At 42.5% G+C, this 27,364-nt stretch overlaps 2 protein-coding genes across 2 annotated transcripts; one reads left to right on the top strand and one right to left on the bottom strand.

Moving 5' to 3' along the window:
• Positions 1-105: 105 nt before the first annotated feature.
• LOC139297491 (zinc finger MYM-type protein 4) lies at positions 106-19,746 on the bottom strand. The gene is made up of 29 exons (XM_070920191.1): positions 19,637-19,746; positions 17,182-17,797; positions 15,959-16,008; positions 15,731-15,880; positions 15,352-15,415; positions 14,476-14,672; positions 14,050-14,174; positions 12,853-13,087; positions 12,512-12,727; positions 12,133-12,283; positions 11,795-11,910; positions 11,315-11,677; positions 11,041-11,191; positions 10,593-10,768; positions 10,309-10,486; positions 9,123-9,236; positions 8,819-8,862; positions 8,439-8,577; positions 3,833-3,960; positions 3,619-3,721; positions 3,275-3,529; positions 2,973-3,049; positions 2,556-2,689; positions 2,281-2,428; positions 2,052-2,166; positions 1,173-1,415; positions 741-852; positions 542-610; positions 106-253 (listed from the first exon to the last, which is right to left on the bottom strand). Exons 1-29 carry the CDS (start codon positions 19,673-19,675, stop codon positions 106-108), a joined length of 4,656 nt encoding a protein of 1,551 aa, XP_070776292.1. The 5' UTR covers positions 19,676-19,746.
• A 3,294-nt stretch (positions 19,747-23,040) lies between these two features.
• Positions 23,041-26,574, top strand: adprs (ADP-ribosylserine hydrolase). Its single transcript, XM_070920520.1, has 6 exons — positions 23,041-23,266; positions 23,839-23,935; positions 24,076-24,283; positions 24,693-24,880; positions 25,042-25,142; positions 25,674-26,574. The coding sequence occupies exons 1-6, from the start codon at positions 23,080-23,082 to the stop codon at positions 26,063-26,065; spliced, it is 1,173 nt and encodes a 390-aa protein (XP_070776621.1). The 5' UTR covers positions 23,041-23,079; the 3' UTR covers positions 26,066-26,574.
• Positions 26,575-27,364: the final 790 nt, after the last annotated feature.

The following is a 27,364-nucleotide window of genomic DNA, read 5'->3' as shown; positions in this document are numbered from 1 at the left end:
AAGTGTGTACGTACAGCTTCAAGTCACTGTGAACTGCTCAGCATCAGGGAGGGGTTCTGTTGCGGAGGAGATCATAAGCAGGATGTGAATTAGCAGAGCTCCATATCACTGTAAACTGTAATCACCAGCAGCGGCTGAGGACTGATGTGGGGCTGCTTCCTGTTCCTGGTGAACCTCTCTGACGGCCAAGATGCGTGTGAGCATGCTCTGCAGAGTGGTGCCCTCTAATGGTTCAGAAGTGTACCAGTGGGGACTGTTGAGGTCGGAAATGAACAATTAGAAAATATTACTTCTTACAGTGTTTACAGAAAGAGACACCTTTGCATGTTCTTGTCCACAAATAGCCCAGAAGTAATATTTCAATGATTGATTGATTGATTCTTAACCTAAAAACCAACAGCATTTTATTTGGGCAAGTAAAAATTTTTTTTACAACATGTCAGTCAGGGTGGATAGGAAGCCTTGGTAATAAGTGACACATTCAAGAAAGAAATATCTGGACACCACTGTGTTTCTTTGGTGTTAGAGGACTGACTCTGACCTGTGTGTGTGCACATTCTGCTCTGGCTGGAGGTAAAACACGTCAGTTGTCTTCTTCACCGACTCCGGGCTGTTAGAGAGCAAGAGGGCAAACACTTTCATTCAGTTTTATTGGTTGTACAAAGCATTTCCCCTACATGTGACTAAGTGCTGTCGTCTTCATTTGTATGTGAGTGTGTGTGTGTGTGTGTGTGTCTCACCATCTAGAGAGGTAGAACTCGTAGAGTCTGACAGGACAGTGTAGAGGGTTGGTGACATTTTCAAGCATCTGCAGGTCTCCCTCTTCCTCTGCCTGCCTTTTTCTCAATCGCTCTAAGAACAGAAATAAGTACCAAAAACTCAGTTAGTCACTATTTCCAAACCCAATATACTTTTTGAGAAAGGGATTCTGGTTTTGATGTTTAGAAACAGGGCGAAGCTCTGGGGTCTGTAGGTGAATAGGGTGATATAAACTACTAAAAAAATAGTAGTTAATAATAGTTTTGGATTATTGTATAAATTATTGATACCTGATATTTTTTACTAAATAGGGCTAATTTGAAAATTGCTTAAGCTACTGTGTGAATGCACAGCCGCACAGGCAAACAACTTTAATTCAAAAAGATATACATGTATTATTTTACAGCACCCACCTGTGTCCTCTCGGCTGTTTCTCTGGTATCGGAGGTAGTGGACTTTGCCAGCTCGGCTGCAGGGTTTGGAGCGTCGAGTGAAGTTGGTAAAGGAGAGGCTTTGGTGCTGCGCCAACGTGGTGAAGCGGAAGTTCTTGGTGCAGAAGAAGAGCAGAGTGTTGAGCAACACTATGGGAGAGTAGGCGCCCAGCTGCTTACACTCCCACAGGTAGGACTCCATGACACGGGAGGAAATAACACCACCTTGAGGACAGAAGAGCGGAGTTAGTGGGTTCCCCTGGGTGTTAACTGGCAACTTGTCCAGGGTGCTGCCATGCCTTTCGCCCCATCGAATGCTGTGATAGGTTTCAACCTGGCCGTGACTGAATGAATGAATGATGGATGTCTGAAGACAACTAGATTTGATGTTAATGAATACTGGTGCTTAAATATCTAAACTAGAAAAATTGAGTGTTGAGAGTGTTGGATTATTATCAAATTCAAGTTTGAACCAAAACAGTAAAGTTACAGGCCGTACAACCAAAACAATGAGCTGAAAGGCGCTAAAAAATTCTGTAGAGGTGGGAGGAACTGCAGAGTTGGGTGACGATTCTCTGTGTATCACTATGACAACCCCTTATACATTACATGTAGTCTTTTGACACACCGATAATATAAAAATATTGATTAGTGCAGCTTTAAAGTTGCAGGTAATCTGGATCTAGCGTGGGAATGGAGGAACTCCACCACTACCAATAATAACTTCAATATAGAGAGGTACTTAGGTAATGTAAATACATTGAATGGCTACTACAGAAAAAAGCCAGCCATAAATAGTATCCAAAATGGGGCGTAATTTCATTCAAATCTTAAGGACTATGAGTTTGTCAGTGATCATACCACTACGAAGTAGTTTAGGTTTCCAGAGTCGCAGCATCCCAGAGATCTCGGTGGCAAACTGACTGTACAGCTCGTCAGTGAAGATGTTCTCTATGCGGCCCTTCATGAACAGATACTGTCCAAAGAGAGGGAGACAGAAAAGAAGGAATCAATCAAAGAAACACAATAAAAGAATCAAGATGGAAACCAGTGACACAATGTGTGTGTGTGTGTGTGTGTGTGTGTGTACCTGCTGTATCCCCAGACAGAGGTAGAAGATGCTGTCTGGGCTGTAGGTCTCTCCATTGGGCCGTCTCACTTCTCTGATGAAGCGAGACAGAGCAAAGCTCAGCTCAGCAGAGTCACACTGAAGGACATCTTCTTTGACATCCACTGGACTGGCTACAGGGGAGCGAGAGCATAAAATACAACTAGTTTAAAATAAAATAGGTTACAATAAAACCAATCAATGGATCAGAAAAAGATACATCCTAAAGTAAAACTGGAATAGTAAAGAGAATTGGCTTACATTCCCCTGGTTGTTTGTTTCGTTGCTGGACCCAGCTCTTCCAGGCTTTAACCCCATACAGGTGGTTCAGTTTGGAGGCGGCTAGAGTCAACAATGCGCTGCGGTCCAACGAAAGAGTTCGCCTTCGACCCTGGATGGACAAAATGCGATGAATACTGGGTAGTTGGGCGTAAATTGGGCATATTTAAAACCTTTGGTTCTATAAATACATGTAAATATTCAAGAATGTCATGACATCCAAGGACAGGGAGGTGTCTAACAGCAAGTGTCAGTTAGAGAATCGCAGATCAGCCTGCCAAGACACCTTGTCTGCCTACAACCTAAAGTCAGCAGAGTAAAAGGTTATAAACCCGAGGCTGGTGAAATGAATCTGAGTTTATCCAAACACTGCTGATCTATCAGGGGAGTCATACCCGTTTCCGTCCCGAGAAACCTTCTCTGGGTCTCTTTACTCCTCGCCGTGGAGCAGATGGCTTCTGATCCAACGTTTCTGTACAAAGACACATAAAAAGACCTGTGAGTGAGAGTCAGTGTGTGCGTCTTACATTTCCACTTGGAGTTTATCCTTTGACAACCAATAATACTTTTTCAGTGTTGGCATTCCAAAAATGACATGAAATATTTCACGTTGTAGCAACGACAAGTCATCCAGTTTAAAAAAAAAAAAAATCAATTTGGTGTTTAATCATGTAATCTGAATGATTTGTTGTCTCACCAGATGGAAAGTCCGTCTCCAAGTCCATCATTGGAGAGGAGGGGGGTTGATGCTCTGTGCTGGTGGTAGGAGGGTCGCTTGTCGTCGTGCTGCCCTCTGGCTGGGTATTAGGTTGGGGAGCAGTTGACTCTGTGCTCCCCTCTGAACTTGCAGTTAGTGGCACTTCGGCTTGTACTGCTTTTTGAGTCTCCTCATCTTCACAGATTGCAGGTGTGACCACCTCTGACTTGTCTCCACTATAAGAACTGCTCTGGACTGTAGCACAAATAAACATAGATGAAGTGAAAATCGAAATTTGGGTACTTCGATTGATTAATTTAGCAGAAATAAGCCCTTACCTGCACTGGAAACAGGCCCATCTTTCTGTTGTTCTTCCAAAGGCTCTGATTGGACTGCTGCATCGTTCATGTCCTTGTTCTGTGGTGGTACTACCATGGGTACTGGAACCTGTAAACAATAGGAGAAAAGAGTTAACATTTGATTTGCTGCAGCAAATACTCAACACAAAGTGCATTCATTATTCTGAATTCAGAGAATTTAAAATGTAATGGGACATACGGGGAAGAGCATAGGCATTGGAACAGGTGTGTGCTGGGAGTACATGTTCATAGGCACTGGAATGAAGACCGGTACTGGGACTGGGACTATCAACACCTTCACGTTCTCCCCTCCTGCTGAGGAGCTGACTGAGGCCAGACCTGGAGGGAGGACGAGTGAGAGAGAGAGAGAGAGAGAGAGAGAGAGAGAGAGAGAGAGAGAGAGAGAGAGAGAGATGGGCAAAAAGATAAATATTTATTTGCAAATGATTTTGAAAAGGAGAAAAAAAGACAGATCAGACACAAACATCCTACTGTCTCACTGAGCTTGAGTACAGAACAATAAAATATCTGGCTTTTACTGTAGAAATGACAGCGAGTAACCAAAAAGAGAACATGCAGTCTCTGGGTCTTACTTAAATCACTTTTGAGGGATGCAAACATACATTCATAAATACATTCAATTTTAAGGATGGTTCAGTGCACCGTCTTTCCTGCTACTGAAAGGTCTCAACAAAACACGTTTTTAAAAAGATCTACGCATTATATTTATCATCAACACCATGCTGGAAAAGTTGTCAAAGATCACAATAAATAAGACCGTTTTTGAGAATACTGACAACCTCCATCTCATGTGCGTGGTAATGTTAATCTGTAATTCTCAAAATGAATCATCTTTCAAAGTTTACACTGGTGTTATGCTTGACTGGAAACTGTCATGAGGCTCAAACTGCCCTCAGTGTCCCTTCAGAGCTTTACGAAATCTATTCTCCGAGGCCCAACACACTGTCTTACTTTAGACACCCATGGAATCCCCCCCCCCACTAATAAATCTTTGCCTGTAATTGTACCTATAATTATTTAATTGCTATTTATGTATTGAATCTCATTATTCATTTTGGGTACTTCTGTGTATAAGTTAGGCTTGACCTGTGTCCTGGTGTGTCTGTAAGTGACTCTGCGTCAGCTTGGAGCGAGTGGGCTGTATGTTGTTCCTGTGTGTTTTGGATACAGTCTGATTACTGTGGAGGCAATTTTGGCAGCTTACTACAGCAAACATCTTAAATTGGAACAAATTATTTTTGAGAGCTACTAAATAACAGGTACTTGATAGTTTGGTTTAGACTGAACGTTAATTATCCTCAGAAGGAGGGAGGCCCATTTGTGCGGGATACGGCAGGTACAATCTGACAAATAACAAATGCACACAAACAAAATTTCACTCTCAAATTAAATTTATTGACATTTTTTGCATTTCACAAACCATGTTTTTTTTAAATAAACAAAAAGCAGTAATGCAACATGATTTCGCAATGAAGTCCATGTCAGTGTAATCATATAAATAAAAAAAACATGCAGTTACAGTGGACAAGTAACAAAGACAGTAAGTTGTAAAAAAAAGTAAACAGCAGAGACGTAATACAGGCCTGGACTCAACTCAAATGCTCTGACAGCAGATGGATGAGTCGAAGTCAACCTTGGTTCAAGTGACTGCATTAGTAGTGAGGTACAGCAAGGAATTTAACCTTAAAACGTTTATAAATCACACTTTTATACGAAACACTAAAATGTAGCTTAACATAAGTTAAGTGGAAGTCCAAATGAATGCGATTTTCTACACTTAAAAAATTTCAAGTGATTGCAGATTTTTTTGCCACTTGTGTACCTGATAGGTGCAGCTCAACTTACAGGTGGGGCACCAGGCCAAGAGCTGGGAATTTCAATTGAATCAGTTTATTGAGAACATTCTCACTTTTTCCTCATTCTCAACACCTCTATCTGCTAGTTTCACCGAGCGAACCCAAACCAAACGACCTCCACCTAAGATCAGCCATTGTAAAGGAAAATCCTTCATTTCTACAAGAACTGGACCATTCTCGTCACTTATTAATGAGATAATTAAATCGAGTGTGGTGCCCTACCTAGACAGAAGTTACATAGCTTATCTACACTGGAAAGGAAAAGCCTGTAGAAATGAGCCACTGTTTTACAAGCGAGTCCAGTAACGCAAAGAATTATTTAATACTAATTCAGTACTCAAGTATTTCACTCAAACAAGACGCACATTTAGCAGCACAGTTGCCTGGATCCAGATCCATGAACCTGCATGTCCTTGTTGAGAACATCTTCAGTTAGATTTTAGCATGAATGAGTTTGTCCTGTTGCATATGGCACGAGTGGGAGCTCATTTCAAAAACATACGAGACATTGGTTTGGAGTAAGTTTGTCCATGGGCTGCATCTGGGCAAGCAGGAAGGCACAAGTGACCTTAATGAATGTAAGGACCAGGTTACATACTGTACAACACTGCTAGTGAAATAGTTAAGGACTTTTCAGTCTGTAATGTAAAGTGATACCACATCACGGGATGTAGTAAAAACATAACTTGGTGTGTGGCTTTAAGTATAAGAACCCACCAGAAATAATGTGGCAGCCCAGTCCATTTACACAACATGCACACATCAAGTGAACCAAACATTAGATTCATATGTTTTAAGACACTTGACAAATGTACCATGGGATCAGCTTTAATGACATGTTAACTGACTGTGACACAGATTCATGAATGAGGTAACTAACATGTTACAGTACGGTTTGTAGGTCAGTGAAGCACTTAAGGAAGCATCCCAACCTTGTCTAGACCACTTACAATACCCCCCCCCCCCACACACACACACACACACACAAAATATGGGAAGAGGATACAGACAGCCTTCTGCAGAATGGATCAAAAATACTGCTATCTTTAGTTCGTTATTAAAAAAATACCAACATTTCACTGCACTACCAGTTTGCAAATTCTCATCCATGTAACTACTGTAAACTGATGGTTATTCTGCCTTTTGGGTTCAACTTAAAACTGACAAAAAAGGAAGTAAGGGTTGCTAAAGTAGTGTAGGTGTAAACGCCAGAGGTCGTTTCATCTTTGTCCAGGGTCGCGGTAGAAGACGACTCCTCATCTCAGCAGATCAGGAGGCTGTGGAGAGAAAAACTCGGGTGACACACTCGACCCTCTCAGGAGAGAGTACATAAATGTCAGCAGGTCAAGTCTTCAAACACAAAACAGGAATCCCTGGATAGTGGATAAAGCTGAGGTACCAACATTAACTTTTTGTTTTACTATTTAATGGTGCTATTATATATTTAGACTATAACTGAATTACATTGTGTTATTCAAAAGGCTCACCTTGTGTTTCCAGTTCAGGAGCCGTTTTGTAGATCAGTCTGGTGTGGTAGAGTTCAAAACAGGGCACAGGACAGAGGCTGGGCTCTCCTGAACATGTCTTACAGTAATACGACGTCTGCCTCCTCAATGTCCCACTCTTCTGCTCACAATCCTTCTTTTCAGACGACTCCTCCTCTTTTCTCTCTCCGTCATTCTCATCATGCGAGTTCACTCCCTTTGCCTCCTCTGCCTCTTCTTCTGTTTTCTTCTCTGGCTCCTCACCGCCCTCCTTCTTCTGCTTCTTCTTCTTCTCCTCCTGCTGCTCTTCTTTCTCCACCCTCTTCCTCTTGTATTGTGAGCAGACCTTGCAGTCGGAGTCGGTCTCCCTCTTGTTCAGGAAATGGCGGCCGGTTAGGCGTGCCGGCACGCCATTACACGGCTGAATTTCTCCCTGAGGTTTCGGCGACGGCGCTGGGGATGTGGGTGCTTCAGCAGATGGCTGGTCAGGTTGCGAGGAGCTATCTAGCAGAGCTGGTGCAATTATTGAAACAGCTAGTTGTGAACAACGCATAATTGAATGAACTAAAAAAAAAAGAATGAATGAATTGGATGTGTGTAGGGTTGTGACAAACACCCTACAAAAAGGACACACCAGCCATGTATCCCTGAAGGAGAACGGTTGCTTCTATCAGTGCAACTGAAACTAGCTATTCCATGATTATTGTTAATGCCTGCTGCGGGTATTAGCATTGACTGATGTATAACTATAACCAAATATTATTATATTCTTGACTGAAATAGCGAGAAAAAAAAAAAAGTTTGCAACATAATTTTGTACCATTTGTCTTCACCATCTTTGTCTTGGCAGAAAAGTCTGATATTTATACTTAATGGAAGATCAATATTAGCCCCATATAATAACAAAGGTCAATATTATATTCCACAAAGCACTAAGTTAGAAGTTGTTTTTGCTTTGGTGACGATTCAACTTTTTAAAACTAACTGGCTGTTCTGATTTGTGTCATAGGAAAATATTAAAACATAGCAAGTGCCTTGTAATGCTCCACCACCACGAGCTGTTTGGTTTGATCAGCAAACACGAGATGTTTGATATGTTGAGATTTTTTAGTTTTTTTTTTTTTTTTTACACACTTACCGAGGGGGACTGAATGTTCATCACCATCACAGCGTGTAGTGTGCTGAGATATATATATAATAATGTTAATAGTGGAAAAAAGTAGAAAATTGTATGTAATTGTTGAAATACTTAACGCTTGGCATTTCAAATGAACAATGTGCAGTAAGGCCACTTAATGTCCACCTGGTATTTGGACACTCCGTCAGGACGCTGCTGGGCGGCACATAGTTCAGATGAAATCCTGCTGTGCAGCCGTTCGGTGTGAACGAGGCCTGACAAAGCTAAACTACCCAAACTTGTTCCAAGTGTTTTTTTTGTAGTTACCTGCTGATTCAGTGGAAAGTGCGGGCAGCTGGCACATGCTCTCTTGGTCCATCGTGAAGGGCCGACACAGAACCGACTTGTTCTTCATCTGACGTCGACGGGACACAGGCACTCTCATGGCATCAGTCTGAGTACTGGCCTGGACATTAAAAATAAAACGGCAAAAATAAACAAACATGATCCCATCTAGTTCTTCGACATAAATAGCCTGCAGTGGACTGTGTCTTATTTCTGACCAGATCTCAAATCAGATATTTACAAAAATGATTTATGGGTACTGATTTTGGGACTACGGTAACAGTTTAACATTTTCTACAGGTCTACAGTTGTATGTAAGGTCTAACCTGAAACAGACACACACACACACTCAGAGTACATACGTGGTCTAGGTTCTTGCCGTCAACGTTGGAGGTCGGAAGTGCTCCTACAAAAGAGGAATAAATATATAACAGCACTGTATTAAATCCCACTGAGAAATGTATATTAGAAATATAAACAATCAACTAATATAAATATATAATCCTGTATGAATTGATTCATTCAATATACAAACATTCTAATTCCCTACTACGAAACAGTTGTAAGGAACTGAAAGAATAGCTGGAAAAACAACATTCAGGCTGCTCTGTTGGCTGAAAAATGCAGAGGGGTACCACCAACCCACGGCTATGTGTATGAACTAACCAGTCAGAGCAGTGTCTGCCGACACACTGGGCTGAGAGGCAGAGCCGTTGGCCAGTGACACCACATCAGCTATGACAGGATTCATCTTTGAGGAGTGGTGGGGCTGCGTTGGAGCTGCAGGAGGAGAGAAACATACAAAAGTTAATTGGTAATTTCACATTTGTGATTTCTGCTTTTCTTTGTTTTTCACTGCGCTCTTCTCCCTGGATGCACTCCAAAACCCAGCTGAATATGAAACACCAAAGGCTCTAAGGCAGGGGTATTCAACTAAAGTTCGAAGAGGTCCAGTTAGAGAAAATGTCCTCAAGCAAAGGTCCGGAACATCATAATGTCTAACTTGCGTTGTGAGTTAGTGTGATATATATTGAAGTAGCCTCGTAGTTGTATCAACGTCTGCATGTGATCAACAACTGACTGTCAAATCAAATAAAGAAAGTACGATTCAAAAACATTTTGACAATATTTATTGTCACTTAACATTGAACTATACAGATGTATGATACTGTAGATGTGTATAATGTCCTTCTCTCATTAACTAAAAGAAGGGCTGCATTTCAAAATAAAATAGCTTTTGAAAAATTGTGCATGTTAAAATAAAGTGCTTAATTTTAGAAAAACAAAATAAAGTGTAGCAGCAGCTTGAGTTTCCCTTTTTCTTTGTTAACTGTTTCACATCTTGACTTAACAGTTAACCAATTTCACAATAAATAAAGTGTCTTCTCTCCCTCCCGCTCACTCGTCTCTCCGTCTTCTCTCCCTGTGTCGTTCACTCGTCTTATCATCTGTCACTCGCCTCTCACCTCTCTTGTCTGTCTGTATTCAGAGTCGCAATGTTTAGCGCCTGGAATGCACAGATTTGATTGGCTGAGTAGCGTCACGTGGGCTGGCGTAACTCGTATGCAATTGGTCTGTGAGTTTCTTGAGCTGCTAAACCAGCCCCGTAAAGACTAGAAAAGCTGCGCCGGTTAAAATTGAAGCGCCCCGTCAAAATTTAAAATCCCTTAATAATTTATGGATTATAGTCCGTATAGGACGGCGTCTGGGTCCGGACTCGGACCGCGGTCTGCCTGTTAGTGACCCATGCTCTGAGGTGTGACATTTTTAGTAGCGTGAGCCTGTCGGCATGCAGACTGCTCCAAGTACTCAACATCATACTGTGTAACACTGACGTCATAACACAATTTACCATATGGCATTTGTGGGGCCATTCCAGTACCATTACTGCTGCTGTGTTGGCTCGTCTCAAAATGCAGGTAGCAGTACTGCAGCAGGCAGGGCAGGTTGCAGAAATTACGGACCGAGCCCAAACACTGCAGCTTCTCAGTCATGTAGCCCTGTTTCCTGCAAGTGTCACATCGACCCATCTGGATAGGAGAGGAGGAGGAGGAGGAGGAGGGAACATACAGTAAGGCACTGCCCTTGGCTCAGTGGCATACAATGTACCGTGTAGTGAGACATCGATCTCCTTACCCCATAGTAGAGTACAGTGTACTGGGACATGCAGTGGGGTCTACAGAACTCCTCCATCCTGCCTCCGTAGTGGCTGTGCAGCATCTTCTGGCCGATGCCGGAGCAGTAGGTGCAGGGACGCCAGGGATGATCTTTGTTACGAGATGTCAGGTCATGTTTGAAGAGTAGCTTACAGCCTGGAACACAAGGATGGGTGGGGTATTATATTATCTAAATTAGAGTACTACAAACATACATTTTAAAAAAGGTATGGTACATTCAGGCCAGAGCTGCAGTTTGTCCGACTGGACCAAGTTGATCAAATCCACTAGCATTAATCAGACATTCTGCATTTGCAATTTTATACTTTAATAAGCAACTTAATAAGCCACAATTCTTGTCTTTTGAGCTACAGAAATGCCTAAATAAATAAGAATAAAGGAGAAAAGCCATTTCTATGTTAACTCACTTTCACTGCAGAAGGCCAGGTCCTGTTGGTTGTAGCTGATGGTTTCAAAGAGTACTTTCTCCTGTTTACAGCCCTCACACAGCACCAGGATATTCTTCTGGGTTTTATACTGCTCACAGCACGTCCTACTACAGAACACAGAAATACGCCCCTGCAGGCAGAAACGATGATTAGTATTATCATCATCATGGTGGGAGCTCCAGGTAGCTGTGATGAAGTTAGTGTTCAGTATCTGTATTTACTGACACTTATTAGTGTCTGTATGTTGGCTTACTTGGTGACTGAACAGCAGCGGCTTGATGTTGAAGTGTTTGCTGCACTGATGGCAGGTCAGCTTGGAGGTGTCGCTGGGCCCACCCTCTGCTGGTTTCGGGGGCTGACCAGTGGGAGCTCTCGTCTGGGCTTGCCCTGGGACAGAGGGGGAGGACGTAGCTGGGTAGGGAGGCACCAGTGGGGGCACTGAGGTATGACTGGGATGGTGGCCCGGGTAGGGGACCGAAGATGGGTAGTCCTGAGGGATGGGAGGGACTGAGCTGGCTCCGGCAGAGGGCCCCGATTTGGGGGCATCTCTGAGGGAGGGGTCCCTAAGAGAGGAGGTTCCGTTAATCAGGTCTGGCTGAGAGGTGTGCCCGGACTTCTGTGAGACATGTGGGGAAAATAACAGCAATGTCAAATCTACAAGAAGACAACGTTTAGACCAACGCATTCTTCATCAACAACTTCCGTTAGATACAAGAAAAGCTGGTGCCTTTACCCTGTATATAGAAACACAGTCATAGGAGCAGAAGTTACGAATGGTGCCATCCACCATGGCCAGGTGATACTGAGGAACAGCTGATACCTTGCACAGGCAGCAGGGGAATGCAGCACCTAAGGGAAAAGGACAATATTATAAAAACAACTGCTAGTATGCGAGCATGAATTAATAGTGAAACACCCTGGCTTTGGTTGTGATATCGGCTGCAGTGACATAAATTAAGATGCTACCTGCGATATCGAAGTTAGATTAAATAAATCCTTGCCACGTTAATTTGGAGCATTCACATATCTATCATAAACCAGCTAGCGCAACGTCTCTGTGGTGTTTCCTACCAGTGAGAATGTGTCGGGGTGGTCGACTCCGTTCCACACAAGCAGATGAACAGTAAAGCTGAACTTTGCCCTTCTGGTCTCGTTCCATGATGGTGGCGGACACTATCGCCATTTTGTGGCAGAAGGCGCACTCGACCATCTTTCTGCAGGTCTGTAGGAGAACAGGTTTGTGGTTTACATTTGGTACATTTGCTTGATAAACATGAGGTTGCTGTATGTGATTTTGTGATGTTACACGATGACCATTTGGAGCCACTAATATGCAAAATGAGTTAGTATAGTGTTCATCCTACATACTCCAGTCATAAATACAGAACCGGCCTTATTTTAAAAAAAAGGAACCAAACGAGATTAAAAAGAAGGATTTTTTAACACATACCTGTTTGTAGGTGCCAATACAGGTAGGACCACAGAAGTTGAGCTGGGATCTTTCAATTGTGAGCGTCTGGCAGGAGCCTGAGCTGCTATTACAGTAAAGTCCGCAGCCTTCACAGCAGTTCATGGCTAGCTGCCGCATCTTGCGCCACGTTACAAAACAAGCATCACTACAGAGTCTGTGCAGACGACCTTGATGGGTGACCTCATGCTCAATCAGCTGTAGAAATGATCACAGTCAAACACAAGGACAAGGAAGAGGATTAGACCTTAGAGTAAAGACGCAGAGAACCTGACTTGGATTTGACCAAACTTTACTGTAAAAGCTAGCATTTTGTGTCTCACCCTATTAGAGACTCTGCAGACACTGCAGAAGGGTTTGTCAGGCTGCCGCTCCGCTGGTTTCTCGGGTGGTTTCTCGGGCTTCCTCTCGGGTCGTTTGTCGACCCATTTATCAGGAACCTTCTCAGCATGTTTCTTCTTGTGTCGGAAGACAGACAGACAGAACTGGCCACAAAAGTGCATGTAGATGTTGTCGTCTGCTGGAATCGTGATCATGTCCCTGGGCTGAAGAATCTCCCTGCACAGAGAACAGCATAAGGAATAAATACACGGGATGACGGGAGGTTAGGGGTTGGAGCAAACAAAGTGGCGAAGAAGAAGAAGAATAGTTCAATATCTAATTTAACTTTATTATGCATTCGGGCTTAAATGTTTCTATGGAACAGTGGCACCAAGTTTATTACCTGGACAAAACATAAGAAGTCAGCGTGAAACTATTTATTTAGTCATGCAGACGACTGTAATAATTAATTTTCTTATTACATTATTCATAAGCTAATCATTATTGTGGATTATCAATATGAAGTTAATCAAGTTTCACATTAATTAAACTATCAACTTATTTCCATACCCCCACGGGACCAATTGAGACCATTGGTCACTTGAAAAAAAAAATTTGAGGATATGTAGAGTGAAATAGTGAAAAAGAAAAACAAACAACAACCTGCAAACTACTGTGTTGGTAAGGACAGGAAAATAACTTTTTATATGTGTATAGAAGATTCTTTCTTTTCCATATTTTACGCATGCAAAAGCAGGTCTTCGTGTATTCATCTACCTAACTTTATAGCTAGAAATGGAAAAACAGCCTAAAACTAACAAGGTTTTGCTGAGTGGCTATGGGGCTCATTTGACCATGAATATTTTCATGTGATAAACGTGACCTTTTATACACCAAGTGGGAAATGGACCTCACTTAAATGGCGCTTTTCTACCTTAACCTTATCTTTCCAATTCAATGCCTCTCATTCACACACACTGATAGCGGTGGAGCTCGTGAGCATTCTGAGGTTCAGTGTCTTGCTTAAGGATACTTCCATATGTGGAAAAGAGTAGCCAGGGACTGAAACCGCCAACACTGGAATTAGTGGATGACCAACTCCCGAACCACAGCCACACATGACAGCTAAATAAAACAATTACCTAAATGAAACCCTGATATGAAGTTCACACTGATGCCAAGTGGAAACAAAGACGTACCTGTTGCACTGGAAGCAGGATCGGTTCTTGTTGGCCGGGGGCAGATGTCCAGTCAGACAGACTGTGGAGCAGAAGAGCTGCGTCGAACCTTTTCTTTGGAATGCTGTTTGGCCTTTCAGCAGAACCTGCAGCCATTTACAGAACCGTGAAACATAATAATGATAAGAAATAAAAAAAAGATGCATGACTCCCCAAAGTCCTGACACATTAACCATCAAACATTTCTGCTAATTGTGTCATTAATAAAGCTGATCAATGGGTTAATTGGCAAATATCTCTCTATCAATATTCTATGTTAATAACAATGCATAAAAAATGGGTGGTGTTTATTTAAACTTTTTACATTAATAAAAACAGCTTTTCCTTAATAATATGTACATCTATGAAGCGGGGTCTTTTTTTCCCCAAGTGTAAGGAGCACAGTACCTTAGAGCAGCCACTGCAGCGAACACTGCCAGGAACAGGGGGCTGAGGAGGGCGTGGGGGTACTGGTGCCAGAACTGGTAGTGAACTTTGAACAGGAGCTGGTGGTCTGAGAGGAAGGGGAGTCATGGCTTGTAAGACAGCACCTCTACCTGGGATAAAAATGGCCGCCGGAGGGGGTGCTGGGATTGCTGCTGGCACTTGAGTGGATAAGAGGAGAAAAGGTTGATACAGCAAAGAAATTGTACTTTTGATCATTTCATCCATAATAACAAACATGCATGGAAAATTAGCAGTTTTAAACCACTGGCTGCTGATGCTGATGAGACATTTGAACTCATTATATCAGGAAAAGCACGGGTGTATTATTTTTATTATAGTATAATAACGTTAACAAGGGCTCTGTTCCATTTAAGTGCCTGAATAAGCTATTCACTGCACCACTGCCCTGGAATGTTTTAATTTACACCTGTGTTTTTCCAGCTCTGAGGTTGTAAGATGGGTGTGTAGGGGTGTTAAAATGAAATGAAATAGCATTTTTTGTATGCTGCAGCAGATTTGCTCTGTAAATCACTTGTCCTGTGTTCTCCTTGTAAAAAAAATAAATCAGAAACCAAATGGGAGAAATGTATTTATATTTTTTTGGTTTCACGATGGGGACCAGACAGCATATGGATTATTTTTGACGTCAAAAATTGATTAATACATGTTATTTCAGTTGGACTTTAAATAGAAATCCATGCAGTTATGTTAATCAAAAATATTACCAGATTGTCACCAAAATAAAAAGGATGCTTTGTCCAGAGAAGGACACAATATGATCACTACAAAATGTCATGAGAGAAAAACATGTCACAATGAACAAATAAACAAACTCACCGGTAGGTGATGCAAAGGTGTTCCCCCCACCTACAGAGTAGACAGAGCTGATCCTTAGCTCCTCCTGAAATGAGCACACATCAGGATAGCAGATTATGTTTAGTGATTAATTATGCCTTCATCACCCTTCCAGACATTACTGTTGTAAGTCATGTTAAAGGAAATGGTTAATTAATCATTGGTTTAAAGATAGCTGTTCTAGTTTCTGTATAGCTATAAAAAATATATGATTCTATCAACAATCAGCACAGTCTGGGCTTTCAGCTTCTTCAATCAAAATATATCATTATTTTATGGTTGAATCTTTTCCTATTATTCAATATTTAAAAATTCCACAAACAGCAGATGCATACTGCCAACTTCCTCTCCCCACACCCACCTCCTGATGCTCCAGCTCCTCTTTGATCTGTCTGATGGAGCTCTGAGGGAGTAAAGCAGCGTCGTAGCCCTCATCAATGGGCTCATCTTTAATATTGATAGTAGGAGACATCTGGGGATTACTGTCCTCCATTGGAGCCGCCTCTGACCTCTGAAATAATTAGTATTATATCCATAATTAGCCGCTGAAGGTTCAAAAATGGTTTGAAATGCAGTTGCTCAACTCTACCTCTCCCTGCTGACTGTCTTCTGTCTCCTCTGTCTGGTTCAGGCCTCCATCTGATGGAAAGGTAGAAAAGAAAAATGTTCCGTTACAAACAAGAGTTTACTACTACACATGCTCTGCCCGGGCTAATGGACAATGAACACAGTGCTGCAAAAAATTCCAGGGCACACTTACATTTAAAAATAATATATTTTAATGGTGCCACCACAGTGCACACACTACAGGTGATGAGCAGCCAGTCGCTTAAAGGGCCACTGCAGCCATTTAGAACACTTCCATAAGGTTGACAGACAAGAGACACACCTTAAAAAGAATGGTCAAAAGCAGCAGAGGCAGTGATATCTTGACTTTTAGTCTCAAGAGTAGGTCAAATCCCCAAAATACTAGATCCTAGGGCTGGGCAATTAATCAAATTTAATTTTCAATTATTATTTTGGCTTCCAATGATTATGAAAACAACATAATCGAGATAAAATGATTATTGTGCTGCATTCCGTTTCGCTGATGATGCGCTCGTTTTGTCTCGTCTTTGCGTTATAAATCCAGCGCACCCGTTCCTTTACAGCGGCGCATTCACCCTTCCCTAAAAGCCAAAACTCAAGTCTCAGCCAGGCTGTGGCATGTTTAGTCCAGCTCGAGCCAAGATGACGGAAAGAGGGCCTTTGGCCGACAAGAAAGGTAAAACCAATTCAGCTGTTTGGGATCACTTTGGCTTCAAGGAGTCAGACGAGGAACAACAACAAATACTGGGCAAGATTTGTTACACGGTTACACAAGACAATCAGACCAACTTATATATATGCATGATGTTTCCAAAGTCAATGAGTCATCGTGTTAAATAATCGCGATCTCAGTAATGACCAAAATAATCCTGATTATGATTTTTGCCATAATTGAGCAGCCCTACTGGATCCTAAATGTCCCATAATACAACTCAGTAGTGTCCCTCGTTAGACCCTTTTGTTTGTTATGTAGGCTTTCTGGCAAAAACATGTAGTCTCCAAACCCAAGCCCTTATCACCCTGACGACATCACTATTGCGAGGGTTATTTTCTAAGACTTCGGGAGGCTCCCTCCAGAGCCACAGCGTCCCTTTAATGACCCGAAAACCACTTGTCCTTGTGTGTCAGGGCCCTATGAAGATGCCATGATACTCTACAGTGGACAAGCAAGAATTGATCTTGTCCTTTAAAACTGTCTAAATTCTCATGTGTGTGCAGCTTTACCTCGGCTGTTGTCAGGTGTGTGGTCCTGGGAGGAGTGGGAGGTGTTAGCAGACGCACTGCTCCCTTCCCTCTCCTCCTCCTCCTCCTCCTCTTCCTCCTCCTCCTCCAACTCCTCTCTGGGCTGACAAGCAAAGGGCTCGCCTCGAGTTGCATTGTTCCCAACTGCTGGTTGGCTTTTTTTGCCATTTGCCTTGCCCGCATTAAGATTCTCCAGGGTGCCCATTGGCAGGGCAAAGTGCCAGTCTTCATCTTCCTCTTCTGGTCCATACGAAGGCAGGCCATCCAGTGCGTCATCAAATGCTGCCCCACCACTTCCTCCTCCTCCTCCTCCTTTGTTGGTTCCCATGGTAAACGAGGAGTGTTGGTCAGAGGAAGGGGAGGAACTGTGGGGAAAGGGTGGCTCTCCCATCCCCTCATACATCTTTTCTTCTTGTCTGCTGCTGTTGCTATCCTCTTCTTCTACTGGTTGCTGTTCCCCTTGTCCTGAAGTTTCGTCTATGTCCTTCGTCTCGTCCTGACCTCCGCTCTTGGAAGAGGTGGCAGAGCCCCTGGAGGAGTCAGCAAAGTCTCCAAGCCCCATCACTTCGTCAAACACTCTGGACAGGCGCTCCTCATGCTGTGGGGGAGATAAAGGTTAGTTGAAGAGAGATTTCAAGGGGAAAATTCATGTTTAGCACTCAAGGAATGATGCACTTTAATGCTCTACTCCTGACTGTCAACCATAATAACTGTCTAAAACCTCAATAATGTCGAGGGAACAAAATGTTATTTTACCCTACCTATAACTCAAGCTTCAGATGTTCACAAAACTTACACAATTCTTTCCTCAAACTCCTTTGAGTTTCAACTATACAATTATCCCAGTTAGGATCCAGTTTACAGTTCTCTATTGTTTCACCCTAAGTAACATACCCTTAAACCGTGAGAAGCTGGTCCCAGATACCAAATTGTACATGCCAGTCAGACAGTGATATTCATGTTGTATATGATATTTGCACTCCATTTATGTACGCTTAACTTTACAATATCAATGGCTGCAACACCTCCTTCATTATAACAATCGACCTGTCCTGAACTGCACATGGGGAGGGCCATTTGTACATCATAGCTCTATATTACAGATTGGTTATGTGTTCGTATTAAGCATTGGAAGATATGTACTAATGTATCTATGGCTACCTTGCATCATCAACAGTTAAATTCACAGGCCTCATATTTTTTGTATCATAGCAGGAAAAGCACCGGTGGAACTGATAACGTAAACGATGACCATGCCAATGAGACAGCATGCACAATACCAGGTCACTGTAAGTAGGTCACCTAAATGGAATGCAGCCACAGTTCGTGGTATTAAATACACCTGTGCTTTTCTTGCTATCACATGCCAAAATGTCTGCCACAAAAAAATGCCTCGTCTTCATCCACTATCGGCTTGACTGTTGTGAATGCATCTGCCCAGCAGATGCCTCTACTGTACACAGTCTGCCTCTGGCAACAAAGCCATTTTCAATATAATTAGCTGGAAAGCCAACTTTCCCCTTCACCTTTACATTTTAACACAAGTAACTAACAGAATAAGAACACAACAGTGACAGCACCAATGGCAATCACCAAAGTCTTACGTTAAGGTCAGTAGGCAGTGTATTTGGTGAGATGGTCAGATATAATTTTGCCTTGTGTTCTGGCAAATTCTACTGTTATAATGAGCTTTTATGTTACAGTTTGAGGAACAACACCCCTCACAATGATGATCAAATAACGTCCTATCCTCGGTGATCCTCATGTCAACGTTTCAGGGAACTGGCAACACGAGACTTGGTGTTATCAATGTCTTGCTATAGATTATAATGGCTACAGGCCTCATGCTGTCACATCAGCTGTTTGGAGGGGGCGTCCCATCAAACAGCAATATATAACGTTTTGGCATATGTTTAAGAGTACAACGTTACAGACACACGCACACCAACCAATCATTTAAGAGACTGCAGTAACGTGTGTTGCTGGAGTCTGCAAGTAAATACAGCATTTAAGCGACTTGCATGGCAACACATTACTTCAATAAAATCGCCACTTTGTATTGTTCGCAGCAGCCCTCCGCGATGCAAGGGCTTTGTGGAACTAGCAATCAACTGAAACACAATTTTGCAGTGCTGGATTAATAAAGGCTTCTGGGATTCATAAAAACACATGTGTCGTATTGTGTTGAATGTGTTCGTTTGCCGATTATCAAATTGGCAGGCTGTTAAACGGAGCTTGGCGTAGCGGCATGCATCAGTGCTGAATAGCAAGCAAGCTCCAGGGTCGTAAGCTAGCTGGCTAACGTTAGCTTAAATATGCACATCTCGGAAGCTATCCCACAATAACTAAATGACATATTATGTCGCTAGATCAGCTAAGCGACGTAGCTTGCCGTCCCATTGTGGGTATCGTTAGATTATATGTATGCATTTCTTACCTTCAATCGTTTAAGTCTAAATTCCTCCGAGTCCGCCATGTTTTAATTAAGCTGCAGACGCCGCGCTACCAAACACCCACCTACCTCGAGGGTTATAGGTTATGAATGCAAGCAGCTAGTTACTAAATTAAAAAGACGAAGCTGAAGTTAGCTTCCGACTAGAAAGTTAAGGCGAAAGTTAAGGGAAACGTAAAACTACATCGCTGAGCGGCGGATCCTCTGCTTTTTGCACCTTTTGCTGTTGTTAAAGCGTGTTTGTCATTTTGGGTAAAGCCTTGACGCTGTCTCACACCCACTTTCAAGTGTGTGAGTGCTTTACTGTATTGGTGAAAATGCATTTTTACATCTACACCACATTAGTCAAGATCTCTTTCAAAAACCACTATGCTAAATCTGAACTAGATTATCTCAGAGAGGCTAAAGATTCAAAAAATCCAGGGCCAATCATCTTTGATGGTGGCACCCAGCTGGACAGGTGTGTTGTCAGTATGTTTTCTATGGGGAGCAGAAAGGATATAAAACGACAAAACGGTGGAGAGTAAATGGACATGAGGGGCAGAAGAAAAAAGGGAGAGAGGAAGGAAGGCCATAACGAGTGAAGGAAAGGGAGGGAGAAACAACAGCAAAAGACAGGTAAACGGGAAAAGCACATCGAACCGAGAAAATAAGACAGCAGAAGGAAAATGGAGTAGAAAGGGAAAAGTAACGTGACAGGTGAAGAACAATAGGGATAGGGTGCACAGCGGGTATTTAAACAAACAGAATAAAGGTTTCACAAATTTAAAAGTAGGTTTCTAATGTCTAACATGTTTTCACAAGAGTAAGAAGTGCAAAAAAGCGAATGACTGGTCGCTCAGCATTGTAAGCTACGTTTCCCTTAACTTTACCCGGGAGCCTTCAATCTGAAGCTAACTTCAGCGGCTAAAAACACGTCGCTCTAAACTCAATGAAGACAGAAGCTAGCCGGCTGACACATGGCTAACACTGACAAGTTTCGGTGTAATGACTGTGCAATAGGCAACCCCATAATGTTTACGGATATGCTCTTAGAAAATAAACAATTTCACATATAAACTTGCAATGTGATATGAAGACTACGTGGAAACGGGGAAGATAACCTATAGCATTACCGTGCTATACTCGGGTCGGTACGGTAATTCCTGCTTGCAATGACCATGAAACACTGCATTTAAGGTTGAAGACAAATGACAGCCAGAAACACGTGTTTTATGGTCGCACTGTGGTTTATCCTCAATGTTCTTTTCCAAAATTCAAACTGCTTTCAATTAACACCATACATAACTGATAGCACAAAACTAAACAGACTAAGGATATGGTCTTTCAATGAAGAACATGATTCAGGTCTTTCCAGGTCTTATTTGTTTGTGCGGCTATCCCCAAATGAAACATCACCTCTGACTGTGTTATGTCAAGTTTTGTAAAAAAAGAAAGAAAAGAAAATACCACCTGCATCATCAAATGTCAAAGCCCTCGTATTGTAGAGATGGGATATCAATGCATGACTGTACCGTAAAACTGAGGGTGTCTGCGCAAACAACAAGCCTTCAGGACCGCAATTCTCGCACCGCAGTTTTTTCGCGACAGCGCCACCTCGCGAAGTGGATGATCTGAAAACGGCAACGAAGGCAGCTTCAGTAACACAAACTGAAACTTCTGCCTATGACTTTGAAAGTAAAATACTATACTATAAATAGTTTTATAGTGGGATATACTTAAGGTTTATCCCACCCAAATACTCCTTACTGTCCAAGTACCTATAGTGTAGTTACTAGAGCTTGAAAGATTGGAGAAAGGCAAGACACAAGAACTGAATCAGAATCAGAGTCAGAATCAGAAACTGTTTATTGCCAAGTAACATACATTACAAGGAATTTGCCGTGGTTTGAAGGTGCTATTGTTTCGAGTAGTAGAATATAAAAGGTAAAATAAGAATAAAAATAAAAATAAGATAAATAACAAACAGTGCAGTGACCAGAATAAAGTAAAGTGTGTAGATAAAGTGTCCAGTAGGGGGTGGGTGCGTTATGGGGTGATGTACGTTAATATAACGTATAACTTGTGCTTGTGTTGGGGGGGGGGGTGGGGGGGGTCAATGTGGGGGAAGATTCAAGATTGTGTATATTTTTTTTGGATAACAATAATATAGCGACAGAACGGGCAGTGGAAGTCCTTGCAGCATGTGGTGCATCTTTTTAATTCGAGCAAGGATCTCCCCTCTTGGATTGTTTTATGCATCTTGAAAAAGAGAGAGCCTAATTTGTTAAAATTAACATTTTTAGATCATTTCACATACATAAATTAGGCCAAAGCTTGGTACTGGACCAAAAGACATTTTGAATCTTCCTGTCCATGAAATCACTTCATATAGGCTATACAGTACACGACAGAACACATGGTGTCAGCCTGAAGAATAGGCCCACATAATATTGACTGTTCAAAATGCCAAATGTCTCATCCAATATTACAAAACAATGTCAAGATGAAGAGACTGGCTGATAACACATATTGTGGGGTAAAGAGGCAGTCAGCACAGTTTAACTAATAAGAAAATGTAAACTTAATGATTAGGAAGAGCGAGATATTCTCATTTTAGGTGAGAGACAACAAGTTGTCACAGAATACAAATATTTAGGTGTACACATAGATTTGTTTAGTCCAGTTTGGTTGGAAAATAAAATAAATAAATAAAATTAAAAAATTAAATAAAAAATGTTTTTGATTGTTTGTAGTGCCTTTAAGACTTTCATAGTTGGCCACTCACCCTTCGGCTACTTAGCTGCTCACACTACGGCTACCTAACGTAAACTTTGCTGTTAAATTCAAGACACCGGAATTGGTTTTAATGTTAAACAAATAAAACTTGATTCACATTCAGAACTCACAGGCTGTTTGTCCTCCATCTTGAAATGGGTCATCCACTTCGCTAGGTGGCGCTGTAGCAAAACAAAAAAAGGGTCCTAGAATTGCGTTCCTGAAACTGCAGCCTCCTCTACTGAGCTCTGGTTGAAAAAGAAGAGGCGACACATCACATCTACTGAAGTCTAATTTAAAAGTTTAACAATTAGGCACCGACAAATATGTTTTTTTCATCAAGTTGGGTCGCATTTATTGTATCCACTTCTTCTGTATGTAGCGCGTGTCCTTGCATAGAAAGAGATATACCCCAACAGACTGCAGCCTGGCGTTCAATGGAAGCCCACTCTATGTAAATGTATTTCTATGTGTGCCGACACGACTCTTTCATCGGGGTCAAACAGGCATCCAAACGCGTTCAGGAAGCAGCAAAGAGGAAGAGTTGAGTAGACGGTTGTTGTTGTTGTCACTTGCGCCGCATCGACCGCCCCCCCCGTCTGACAGTCTGGTCAACGGGCCAGCGGAGCGTTTTCTCAGCGTAGGTTTGAAGTCTCTCCACCGGCGGATGAATGGCTATGACGGCAGTGAGAGCGGTGGCAGCGGGGGGCCCGGCGTCTTTGTCCCGGTTCAGGGGAGCGCTGGTCGCGGCTGTGCTGGGAGACTGTGTCGGCGGAGAATTTGAAGGAGCGGAGGAGGTTCCCATGGAGAGCGTGCTGCAGCATCTGAACAGCCTGGACGACGAGACCAAAGGGAATGGTTAGTGAGAGGATGAGATTTCACGCCAGAGAAATGAAATACCAGATTACACAGCGTGGTATTAATAGCAGTGGAAGAGATACGTGGCCCCACAGCCTACTGTACTCTGAAAAGTCTGAAATCACGTAGGACTCTGCATGCTATACTAGCTTGCCATTATTCAGGTACTTGATATTAAACTGGGGCAGTAGTCTGGGTCAATGAAGCGTTACATAGGGGGGCATTTACCAACACTTTTCTAAACCATGCATTCATTGTGAATGACTCATCAATTTAATCTACCATAATTCACCACAAAACGTCTAACATAAAAGGGAAATGGCCCTCAGTAATGGGTAACCAGAACCCAAAGTGATGTCCTCAAAGTATTCAGTTTAAAACAGAGAGAACCAAGCTGCACTTCACGAGAGAAAACGTGGCCAACACATTTTACTTGACATACCACAAAAAATAATGCTAAGATTGCAGCTGCAGTTAACAGTGCTGGAATACCACAATGCTGATATGTGAAGCAAGATGTTCTCGTGCATCATGCAGTGTTTGTATTTACTGTGTGTGTGTGTGTGTGTTAGGTATCCTTGAGTACAGTGATGACACTGCGATGGCGCGTTGTGTGGTCCAGTCTCTACTCACCCGTGTTGGCTTTGATGAGCAGGACATGGCTCGCAGGTACACGAATGCACACTGCAGACACTAACGGCTTCTGTGCAGAGTGTGATGTGTATTATGGTGGAAATATTGTTCCAAAGGCTTTTGAAATGAATCACACACACTCCCACAATTAAAGCACTGGTGTCTCACCCCTCTAGGTTTGCGAAGGAGTACAGTGCGTCCCCGGGTCGTGGTTATGGTTCTGCAGTGATCCAGGTGTTGAAGAAGCTGTCCTCCCCTCAGCTCAGTGATGTGTACCAGCCGGCCAGGGACCAGTTTAGCGGTCGAGGCTCCTTTGGGAACGGGGGAGCCATGAGGGCGGCCCCCTTCGCGCTGGCTTTCCCTGATCTGGCTGATGTTAAACGGGTGAGTGGGCATCCTTGTGGGCTAAAACCACATTCTTGCTGACATACATGTTGAAGCTGTGCACACTTTATGAACTGCCATGTCTAAAACTTAAGTTATTCTGTGTTTGTGCTGGTTGCTGCTCTTTCACCTGCATGTCCTCTTGAGGTTTACTGTTTGTAACTACTATGCATTATTATAATTTAAGTGAGTAAGCTTCATTTGTTTTTCACACTGCGTAATTTGAAGTTTGAACAGATTTAAACACATTTTTACACAGTATTGGAAAAACCATGAAAATCATGTTTACTTTCACATTCAGTGTATTCTGTCTTAATTATGGCACACACAGGGTTGCATTGTCAGATGCACTGACTTGTTGCTGCAGAGTTGGTGTGATCCCCCCCCCCCCCTTTTCTTTTCTGTCCAGTTTGCCCGTCTGGGTGCCATGCTGACCCACTCCTGCTCTCTGGGTTATAACGGGGCCGTGCTGCAGGCGTTGGCTGTGCACCTCTCCCTGCACGGGGCGCTAGACCTGCCTCAGCAGTTCATCAGCAGGCTAATCACAGAGATGGAGGAAGTGGAGGCCAACGAGGCGGCACGCAATGATGCCAGAATGTGAGTACTACGTGAATAAAGCCTCCCCTATGGGATGCTGTGGCACGGGCCTGTCTGTCTGAGGTCAGAAATGTGATCTGATGTTTGGGGTTCATGGTCCGGAAATGTACTGGGGGTGTTATTTTTTTGTGTCAATCTTTTAACATGGTGTTTCTGTCCAGCCTAAAAGAGGCAGATAAGCCATTCTGTGAGCGCCTCCACAGAGTTAGAGACCTGATGGACAGGAGCAAGGTCAGCATAGAGGAAGTCATTTCTGAACTGGGTCAGTATCTGTTTATCTTTGACTTTATCTTGACTTTCAAAATCCATCCATCCCTTTCTGTCCCTCCATTGCCAGTTTCCAATGCCAATATTTTTATACGTATTCTATTTTTATTGTTACTATCTAAGGAAGCAACCAATGACAATTTGTGTCATTAATGTGCCAATTATTTTTCTCCATCAATCATTTGGTCTGAAAGTAATGAAAAATGCCTATTACAGTTTCCCAAGGCCCAAGTTATATTTCCTGTTGGTCGATGACTGACCATTTGAGCTAAATCAACAACAGTAACAGTAGGATGGAATTCTATTTTGTCCTTAGGGATCTTGAAAACAGCCATGTTGTATTTGAGAAATTACGCTGTTATTTACCTCTTGCTGCTCTTGTTAAATTAAAGATTTTAGCTTTAAGTTTTATTTTGACAGAGCAAATAAATGTTTCAATGAGGAGTGATGGAACTTCTGCGTTGCCGCCTCACGTTTTTCTGACTTCTTTTCCTTATCACTCAACATTTCCTGTCTTTCCTTGCAGGTAATGGCATCGCAGCGCTCCACTCAGTCCCCACTGCCATCTTCTGCGTCCTCCATTGCCTGCAGCCCCGGGAATGCCTTCCAGAGAAGTATGGCGGCCTGGAGAGGACAATAGCGTACAGCCTGGCCCTGGGAGGGGACACAGACACCATAGCCTGCATGGCAGGGGCCATCGCCGGGGCCCACTATGGCATCGAGGTCATTCCTCAGTCGTGGATAAAGTGCTGCGAGGGGGCGGAGGACGCAGACATGAACGCAGAGCGACTTCACATGCTGTACCACCAGTCAGCACAAGGAGGCGGCAGTGGGACAGGAGAGCAGAGCTGTGAAGACGCCCCTGAAAGCCAGTCAAACGCTTCCAACGGCACAGAGAAGAAAACTGGAGCTGAGTGATTCTTCAACTGGAGTTTGACAAAATGACTCTTGAACACACACACACAAATTACATTTCCACTAAAAAAATACCTTTTTTGTTTTTGGACCGCGTTGGTTAACTGGCAACCTGTGATTGAGTGGGGAAGCTATTTCAACATTGCAACATTATTTTACGCAACATTATGCGCTCCAAAAAAACTTTTAAAATAAGCAAACAAGCAATTTGTTAGATAACAGAATAGTGAAGCTGAACAAACAAAAAACATCACCAGACAGACTAGATTGACTGTGTGATAACTGTCATACAGAAATTTTGATCTGTGTATGCATATGCACTGCATCATACACACACACACACACACACACACACACACACACACACACACACCTCTCCCTTCCCTGCTCTTTCCTGTTTTGTGTTGAACAATCTTTCGTCATGTGAAAGTTGCACTATGAATTGGCCATGTCTCGTCTTATCCTTTTGGCGGATAACAATTATTTAATAAACTTTTTTTTAATTCACACAATCCATATGAGTGTTTATTTTGAATGTAAGACCCAAAAAAGCAAAATGAGTCAGCTCCATCGAGATGTCTTATTACTAATCTGACTCTGGATGAAACTGATCTCCCAACTCTCCCTTTTTAGGGAGAAATTTAATGGCAATCCATCCAATAGTTGTTGAGAGACGAGCCTTGTTTTCTTTAATACACTGCTTTCTGAAGCACAGCCGATGCATCATTTTATTAAAGTCACATAAAGTTTTTAAAAACTGTGACATAGTATTTAAAACAGTGACTGTTTACTGACAAAGGGTGCTGCAGTTTCCTTCTTTGGTTCTTTTTGTTTCACACATCTTGAAGCTTCAGTGTTGTGACAGACCCCCCCACCCCTCCCCACTTTAGATAAGTTACACAAAGCACAGCTAAAAAGTTACTACAGCATTTGCCACAACAGTATCTGTCTGTTTGGAGAACAGCAAGAACTTTTCTTGTGCAGGAAAAGGAGTCCCTGTTAATTTTTGCTCCCAATATCAATATGTCTTATAATTCAAGAAAAGACTTAAACATTAAAATGGAGAATTGTTGTACAACCCTATTGTTTTCTTGTCGCAAAATTTGTTCATTTGTTGTTGATCTGGAAACTTTTTCAAATGAGCATTTATAGTGAACTGAAATGGAAATTGAACACATTCAGGAACAGGAATCTTAAGCTGTTTAAATACATACTCTGTTTAGCCACTTAGGATGAACTGTTGCACAGGTAAAGACTGTTCAAGATTTCAGAATGATATTTCATCTTTTTGTAATGGATTGA

Source organism: Enoplosus armatus, chromosome 15, assembly GCF_043641665.1.
Source record: "Enoplosus armatus isolate fEnoArm2 chromosome 15, fEnoArm2.hap1, whole genome shotgun sequence".
Classification (NCBI taxonomy): domain Eukaryota; kingdom Metazoa; phylum Chordata; class Actinopteri; order Centrarchiformes; family Enoplosidae; genus Enoplosus; species Enoplosus armatus.
Note: the sequence above shows the minus strand (reverse complement) of the source record. Positions and strands in the feature narration are given on the sequence as shown.

Excerpts from the sequence above, each read along its gene's own strand:
- LOC139297491 (XM_070920191.1), bottom strand. The coding sequence starts at position 19,675 with ATGGCGGACTCGGAGGAATTTAGACTTAAACGATTGAAG. Across the intron at positions 11,911-12,132 it reads ACCCCGACACATTCTCACTG|GTGCTGCATTCCCCTGCTGC; the intron begins GTAGGAAACACC and ends CTTTTCCCTTAG. Across the intron at positions 10,487-10,592 it reads ACACTGTACTCTACTATGGG|ATGGGTCGATGTGACACTTG; the intron begins GTAAGGAGATCG and ends TCTCCTATCCAG.
- adprs (XM_070920520.1), top strand. The coding sequence starts at position 23,080 with ATGGCTATGACGGCAGTGAGAGCGGTGGCAGCGGGGGGCCCGGCGTCT. Across the intron at positions 23,267-23,838 it reads CGACGAGACCAAAGGGAATG|GTATCCTTGAGTACAGTGAT; the intron begins GTTAGTGAGAGG and ends TGTGTGTGTTAG. Across the intron at positions 25,143-25,673 it reads GGAAGTCATTTCTGAACTGG|GTAATGGCATCGCAGCGCTC; the intron begins GTCAGTATCTGT and ends CTTTCCTTGCAG.